The 7,984-nt window shown below is 45.9% G+C and overlaps 1 protein-coding gene across 1 annotated transcript in view; it reads left to right on the plus strand.

Moving 5' to 3' along the window:
* SUCO (SUN domain containing ossification factor) overlaps nt 1-7,984 on the plus strand; it is a 178,808-nt gene that overhangs the window by 122,007 nt on the left and 48,817 nt on the right. Inside the window, exon 15 of the mRNA XM_029284770.1 lies at nt 1,060-1,125. Within this exon, the coding sequence (XP_029140603.1) occupies nt 1,060-1,125 (66 nt within the window). The remainder of the gene's footprint in view (nt 1-1,059; nt 1,126-7,984) is intronic.

Raw genomic sequence — 7,984 nt, forward strand, 5'->3', positions numbered from 1 at the left:
GGGGGGGGGAGGGGGGAAAAGGATAAAAATATATAAAAATTGATGTGTTTATTAATTATTCTGGAAGTATATTTATGAGGATGATCCTGGCTGTTACCCCAAACTGCTGCTGGTTGGTGCTTGAGAAAGAGGTTGGGAAGTAGGGAGTGGAAGGAGGAAGGTGGAGTGGTTGAGAGTCTAGAGGGAGGAAGGTTTGGTAGGTGAAAGAGGGGGAAGCAGAGAGGGGGCAGCCGGGATCACCCGTAAAGTATCTTTTCTTTTGTATACTGATGTTTTGTATTTATATGCATCAAGTTTATGTTTATATTTTGTTATACTTGAAAATAATAAAAATTTAAGATCAAAAAAAAAACAAGGGGTAACACACTTGGTTTTAAGGCCGCATAAGGAGTCCTGTCAGGTCCCCATAGATCCCTATCGGGCCGATGTCATTGTGGCGGAAGGGGGGAACCTCCGGGCTTCCTGTGATGTATCTATTTTACTTTATTCCTTCTTTGCTTTGATGTATCTTCCTGGGAATGGAAAGGAGGAAGGGTGAGCCTAGGGCCATTTGTTTTGTATCAGCTCCAGAGAAACAATCTCGCAGCACCTGAGAACAAATTCTTATCACCTTCTCAGCTCAGAGTTCTCATAACACCTTCGCACCTCTGGATTGGCTCCCTATGGACTGGGCAGTTGGAAGAGGTTTTGAAGAGTGGGTTTTAACCTAATGTTTTTGCATGGGAATTTTAGATCCTGCCTGCTTTCTCTGCAGTCACTATCTCTCATTAAAAGTTCCTTTTGAAATGCTGCTTGCTTCAAGAATTCTGTTTTCTTGAGGAAATAGCTGAGACAGGACCTTACAAGCCCAGAATGTCTATTCTAACTTTTAGCTAGAATTTTAATATGACAGTGTTATCTGTATATTTAATAGAAAGGATCATTTAAATAATATGATGAGATAGTTCTTACTCTACTCCACAATAGATTTATTCTAATCAGTCTAAGCAAACAGATCTAATGTTAAAAAGGAGGTACTGTATTTGATCAAATATAATTTTTTTATTCATTTTTGAACAGATTATCCTTTGGACTATGATGTAAGAGAAGAAAAATCTTCAAAAAACCTACTTGGTTCTGCCACAAGTGAGTATACTAAAATCTACTTTTCATCTTACAAAGTTTAGGAAAAGTATTAAAACCTGGTTGCTCTAACACAGGGGTCCCCAACCTGTGGACTGGGACAGGCTGCTCAGTGCACGCATATGTGTGCGCACATCCCCCCACTCATGCTAGTGCCGCGGCCACGGGACACAAAAACAGGATGCTGTGCTGCGCGGTGCAAAAGAGGGCTACTGCTGCAGCTTGAGGTGTGAAAACAGGATGCCACCGCACTGCAGGGTGCAAAAATGGGCTGACACTGTGCCTCGGGACGCAAAAAGGGGACACCACTGTAATGTGGAGTGCAAAAACGGGACATAGCCGCGCCATGGGGTACAAAAATGGGATGCTGTTGCGCCTCAGGGTGCAGAAACGGCACTGTGCACAAGAATGGGGCAATGTTAACGACTATCACGCAAGCGCTAGCACTGCCCCATTTGTGTCACATGCATGCTTGCAGCCCTGTGCACGCATGCGCATGTGCGCGCATGTAAAATGCTTCCCCCTCTCTTTCCTTCTGGTCCGCCAACCAAGAAAGGTTGGTGACCTCTGCTCTAGCACACGGGTGTTAAACTCAATCGCTTCACGTGATGTATCATGACGTATTGCAACATTTTTTGCCTTTGCGGAGCCGGGGTGGGCATGGCCTGTGCGGGATGCATTCGGCCCATGGGTCGCCAGTTTGATACCCCTGCTCTAGAAGGTCATGGTGCAGATGTGTTGAGATATGTTTAAATAGCTTGCGGGGTGGGGTATTACTGGATTGTTTCTTGGTGAATAAGAGTTATTTTTTATGCATTTGTTATTCTGTTGTTTTAGTCTTATTTATGAATGAAGGATATGTAAATTACTCATAAAAGGTAGTGATTAGAATGGCATAAATCCAGATAAATGAACTATTTGGGAAAGAGTCCAGAAAATTGTTTCAGGATGCTGCACAGGTAGTCCTCAAGTTACGAGTGTAATGGAGCTTTCACATTCCAGTTGTAACTCAAAAACTCATGAGAGTGAATCTCATACCTCTAACATGAAAATCCCCTGCTCGTTAAAATGCACGTGACTCGTTAAGTGCACATGTATCGCAGAGTGGGGAAGGCCATGGGGGGGGCTAGTGATGGCCTCCCCGAACCACTAAGATACCTCATGCTTCCCACTCCCTTCTTGCCGCGCCGAAGTCACTTACCTTGAAAAGATCTGTCTCCTCTCTGCCATGGTTCCTGCTTTTGAGGGACAGGAGAGTCAGTGGAAGCCCCTGGGTGCTATAATATCGCACGAGTTCAGGCACCGATCCTTTTTTGCAGAAAATGGGTGACTGAACTCTCGTACAGTTTGCGGTGCCTGCCTCCTGCTCCCCCCCCAACTCCGGAGCCATGCGGTCCCTGCCTCCGGAACAGAAATCGGGGGAGGCTTTTGCATGCCTCCGGAGGTTGGATCCAGGCCTCGGAGGACTGCTCCAAACTGCTGCCGCACAGAACGGAGCTTCCGGAGGTTGTATCCAGGCCTTGGAGGGGTCCTCCAAGCCGTGTGCACCCAGAACAGAGATCAGGGGAGGCTTCTGCATGTCTCTGGAGATGGATCCAGGCCTCGGAGGGGTTCTCCAAGCTGCTGCTGCCCAGAACAGAGATCGGGGGAAGCTTCTGCATGCCTACAGAGGTTGGATCCAGGCCTTGGAAGACTGCTCCAAGCTGCTGCTGCCCGGAACAGAGCTTCCGAAGGTTGGATCCAGGCCTCGGAGGAGTCCTCCAAGCTGTTTGCACCCGGAACGGAGATCGGGGAGACTTCTTCATGCCTCTGGAGGTTGGATCCAAGCCTCAGAGGACTGCTCCAAGCTGCTGCTGCCCGGAACAGAGTCTCTGGACTCCCCCGACCTCTATTCCAGGCGCAAGCGGCTTGGAGGACCCCTCCGAGTCCTGTATCCAGCCTCCAGAGGAATGCAGAAGCCTCCCCCGATCTCCATTCTGGGCAGCAGCAGCTTGGAAGACCCTCCGAGGCCTGGATCTAATGTCTGGAAGCTACATTCTGGGCAGCGGCAGCTCAGAGCAGTCTTCTGAGGCCTGCATCCAACCTCCAGAGGCATGCAGAAGTCTCCCCCAATCTCCATTCTGGGCACAAACGACTTGGAAGACCTCTCCAAAGCCTGGATCCAACCTCTGGAAGTTCTGTTCTGGGCAGCTTGGAGGACACCTCCAAGGCTCCAGGGAGGAATAGGGTGAATGTTGCAAAGCCTCTGCAGTCGCTTGAAAGGGCAAACGACTGCCGTAGTGCTGCAACATTCGTAATTGTGGGACTTGCTCATAAACACTAGGGGGCACCGATCATGTAACTTCGAACAAACGTTAAATGAATGCTCGTAACTCGGGGATTACCTGTACTTTGTGTATAGTAAACATTTTTAATAGCTTTCCATGCATTTTCTGCTTTAAAATGTATTGTTCATCGGGAACATTACCACTTTCAGAACAGAATGAATCCTAAACCTTTTATTGTTCAGCAGTACTTTGGATTCACTTCAGTTGTTTGATTCTTATCCAGCCCATTATGTAACTTAGACAATATTCTATATTATTAACAACTCATAATGAATAATAGAAATTTCTGCTGTCAACATATTGATGGCATTTCACTTTAGTATTCTGGATGATTATTTCATGTATATGTATATAAAATACAGGTAATTGGCAAAATTCTTTAAAGGTTGCAGACCAATAGCTCAAGTAACAAACAATTTCTCCTTAGTTTTAAGTTGGATCTTTCTTTAATGATCTTCCACCCATTACTTCTTGTCCTGCCCTCAGGTGCTTTAGAGAATGTTGATTCCATCTTCTCTGTGACAGCTGGAAAGCAACTGTCACATCACACTTTATCCTTCTTTTCAGTAAGCTAGACATACCTAGTTCCCTTAAGGGATTAGCCTCCAGATCTCTTATCGTCTTTGTTGTTCTTCTCTGGATGTTGTTCTTCCTAGGATGTCAGGATCTTTTTTTGTATCGTGACAACCAGAACTGGATGCAGTATGCCATGTATGGCCTCACTACTTTGCAGTATATAGTGATACTAGTTCTTCATGTAATTTTGATGCTATTCCTTTGTTGATGCAGCCTAGATTGGCTTTTTGGCAGCTGCAGCATCTGCTGGCTCATCCTTAAGTGGTGTTCACCAGGACATCTAGATCCTTCTCACAATTACTACTGTTGAGCTAAGGACCACCTATTCCCATGGTGGCATGCAGAGCCCTCTCTGTGGGCACGCACGCCGTTGCCCCAGTCCTAGGCCTTCAGTCCCGTCCATGAGCAAGCTGCATCAAAATCTCCCTGGGCAAGTGGCTTTTTAAGCTGGGTTTTATAAGATCTTTTCGCTTTAGGCCTCCGCCGCCGTGTGCAAAAAAAAAGTTCAATCAATTTCAACTTCTCGCGGGGGAAAAAAAGATCTCGCAAAGTTGGAATTGATTGAACTTTATTTTTACTCCCACACAGCAGCGGAGAAGAGAACTCCGCAACTCTGCCTACAGAGCCACCAAAGCTCTAGCTGAATGGGCAGGTGAGGGGGGAACCTGCCCCACTTGTTCCATGGCCGCTTTTAGCCGAGCCACATTGCAGCAGCATTGGGCGCAATACATGAGGTAGCAAACAGCCGCGTCATGCCAAAACCGGCCGTTTGCCACCTCCTGCCCAATGCCGCTGCCATGAGGCTGCAGAACAAGCCGGGTGGCGGTAAGAAACCGGTATACTGGTTCCTTACCTCCACCAGGTTTGTTCCGCAGCCTCATGGCAGCGGCATTGGCTGCAATGCGCAAGGCAGCAAATGGCCGCGGCTGGCAGCAAACAGCCATGTCACGCCAAAACCAGCCGTTTGCCGCCTCCTGTGCAATGCTGCCATAAGGCCGGGGAACAAGCCCGGCTTGGTCTGCGGCCTCATGGCAGCGACATTGGGTGCAACGCGCGAAGCAGCAAACAGCCCCATCGCGCCGAAACCGGCCATTTGTCACCACACGCATCGTGCCCAATGCCACTGCCATGAGGCTGCAGAACAAGCTGGGCAGAGGTAAGGAACCGGTATACCGGATCCCCCTCCCCTACTCCACCTGCTGCTGGAGGGCTGGCCTGGTATTCGCAGCGGGCTGTGTAGGCCCAAAGTGCGCCGGTCGGGGGGCCGGCAGGCTGTGGCTGCTGACGGACACAGTTGGCCCCCAAGTGCTCGCTAATCATGTCAGGCAGCAGCCGCCCCGGTCCCTGCCTCACCTTGCCTTGCCCTGTGGCAATGGCACCCCTGCCCTGCCCACTGCCTAGCCTCACCCCCCCAGGACGAACCTCTGCCCACCGTCCCACCCACCAGAGACCCCCTGGATCTCCCCCAACCCTGCCCAGCCCTCACAGGCGTCCCTCCCTGCGAGCAACATCGAGATGGCCACGCCCACCCTGGCCATCCAGTCTGCCATGACCACCCACCCAGTGGGCCACACCCACCCGGCACCCGACAATAAATAAGTGGGGTTTGGGTTGCAGTTTGGGCACTCGGTCTATAAAAGGTTCGCCATCACTGACCTATTTTATACTTGCGCATTTGATTTTTCCTGTCTAGGTGCAGGACCTTATTTTTCTCACCACTGAACTGCATCTTGTTGGATGCTTGTCTGTCAAAATAACACAATGTTAAAATAATAGAGTTGGAAGGGACCTTGGAGGTCTTCTAGTCCAACCTGCTGCTCAAGCAGGAGACCCTATACCATTTCAGACAAATGACTGTCCAGTCTTTTTTTAAAAGCCTCCAGTTATGAAGCACCCAAAATTTCTGAAGGCTGATTCCACTGGTTTATTGTTCTCATTGTCAAGAAGTTTCTCTTTAGTTCTAGGTTGCTTCTCTCCTTGGTTTAGTTTCTTGTCTTTTCTTCTGGTGCTTTGGAAAATAGGTTGACCTCTTTTCTTCTTTGTGGCAGCCCCTCAAACATTGGAACACTGCTATCATGTCACCCCTAGTCCTTCTTTTTAGTAGACTAGACATGGCCAATTCCTCAACTGTTCTTCATATGTTTTATCCTCCAGCCGCCTAATCATCTTTGTTTCTCTTCTCTGCACTCTTTGTAAAGTCTCAACATCTTTTTTATATTGCAGTGACTTTTTAAACTGATACCAATACTTCTTGTGATCTTTATCTATCCCTCTGTTAATGCACCCTAGGGTTGCATTGGCTTTTTTGGTGGCTGCAGCACACTGGTGGCTCATATTTAAGTGATTGTCCACAAGGACTCTAATATCTGTCTCGCAATTACTGCTATTGAGCCAAGTTTCACCTAATCTGTACCTGTACATTTGGGGTTTTTTGCATAAGTGTAAAACCTTATTTTCTCACCATTGAATTTCATTTTGTTAGATAGGGCCTAGTGTTCAAGTCTGTCGAGAACCTTCTGGATCTCGATCCTGTCTTCTGGGGTGTTGGCTATTCTTGCCAGCTTGGTGTCATCTGCTAATTTAATGAGTTCCCATTTTATTTCCTCATCTAAATAGTTTATGAAGAGTAATAGACCTAAGAGACAACCTTGGGATACCCCACTTTTCATGTAGATGTAGTTCCATTAAGGACTACATGCTAGAGTGGTTTGTCAGCCAGTTCCGAATCCATCTGCTGGTGATGCTGCCTATCCCACATTTTTCTAGCTTACCAAGAAGTAGATGATGGTCTACTTTTTTGAATATTTTACTGAAATCCAAGTATAGTGTGTTGACAGTGTTTTGCTGGTCCACTAATTTAGTCACTTTATCAAAGAATGAAATAAGTTTTGATTGGCATGGTCTTTTTTTGTTGGCTTCTGGTTATAACTTTGCTTGCTTCTAAGTATTTGCAGCTGTAGTGCTTGATTACCTTTTCCAGTATATTCCCAGGTATTGATATCAGCTAATTGGTTGGTTTTCTTTGCTCCTGGCCACTATTTACCAATTATTGCTGAATTCTATCTGCTTCTGAGTCTAATCCTTGAATCTTGACTCTGTCTTCTAAAGTGTTGGCAATTCCTCCCAGCTAGATGTCATCTGCAAATTTTATGAGTTTCCCTTTTATCCCCTTGCCTAAATCATTTAAGAAGATGTTCAAAGGTATTGGGCTAAGACAAGCCCCCCCCCCCATTGTATGCTCCCTTCCGTTTAAATCTAGTTCCATTGAAGACTACACATTGAGTGTGGTTGGTCAAGCCAGTTAGAAATTCATCTCGTGGTGATGTTGTCTAGTCCACATTGTTCTATCATGCCAAGAAGTAGGTTGTGGTCTGCTTTGTCAAATGCTGTACTGAAGTCAATATAGCATTTCCTTGATCCACCAATTTAGTCACTTTGTCAAAAAAGGCAATAAGGTTTGTTTGGCATGATTTATTTTTAACAAACCCAATTGGGTCCTAGTCATTGCTTTGTTCATTTCTAGATGCTTTCAAATCTGCTGCTTCATTACCTTTTCCAGGATTTTCCCAGGTATTAATGTCAGGCTGATTGGTCTATAGTTTCCTGGGTCCATATTTTTCCCATTTTTAGATTGAAACCATATCCAGTTGGCAGTTCCCTGCTGCGCCAAGATTTTTATTTTTTTTTCAATAAATTTTTTTATTATTTTCATCATAAAGAGAAAGCATACAAATATAACACAAATATAATATAGAACCCGCATCCCCCCCCGAGACTTCCCAAACCTAATCCCAGGATAATATTCAAATATAAGTAAACAATTAATAATATCTCTAACTCCACAAGGTATATAAGTTCTGCATGAATAAAAGAAATATATACATAAAAAAGAACCAGTTAATTAAAAACCTAAATTATATTCCACTATTCTATGCTTCTTTTGTATATAAACAATCCAT

Source organism: Protobothrops mucrosquamatus, unplaced genomic scaffold, assembly GCF_001527695.2.
Source record: "Protobothrops mucrosquamatus isolate PMUCROS unplaced genomic scaffold, P.Mucros_1.0 scaffold926, whole genome shotgun sequence".
NCBI lineage: Eukaryota > Metazoa > Chordata > Lepidosauria > Squamata > Viperidae > Protobothrops > Protobothrops mucrosquamatus.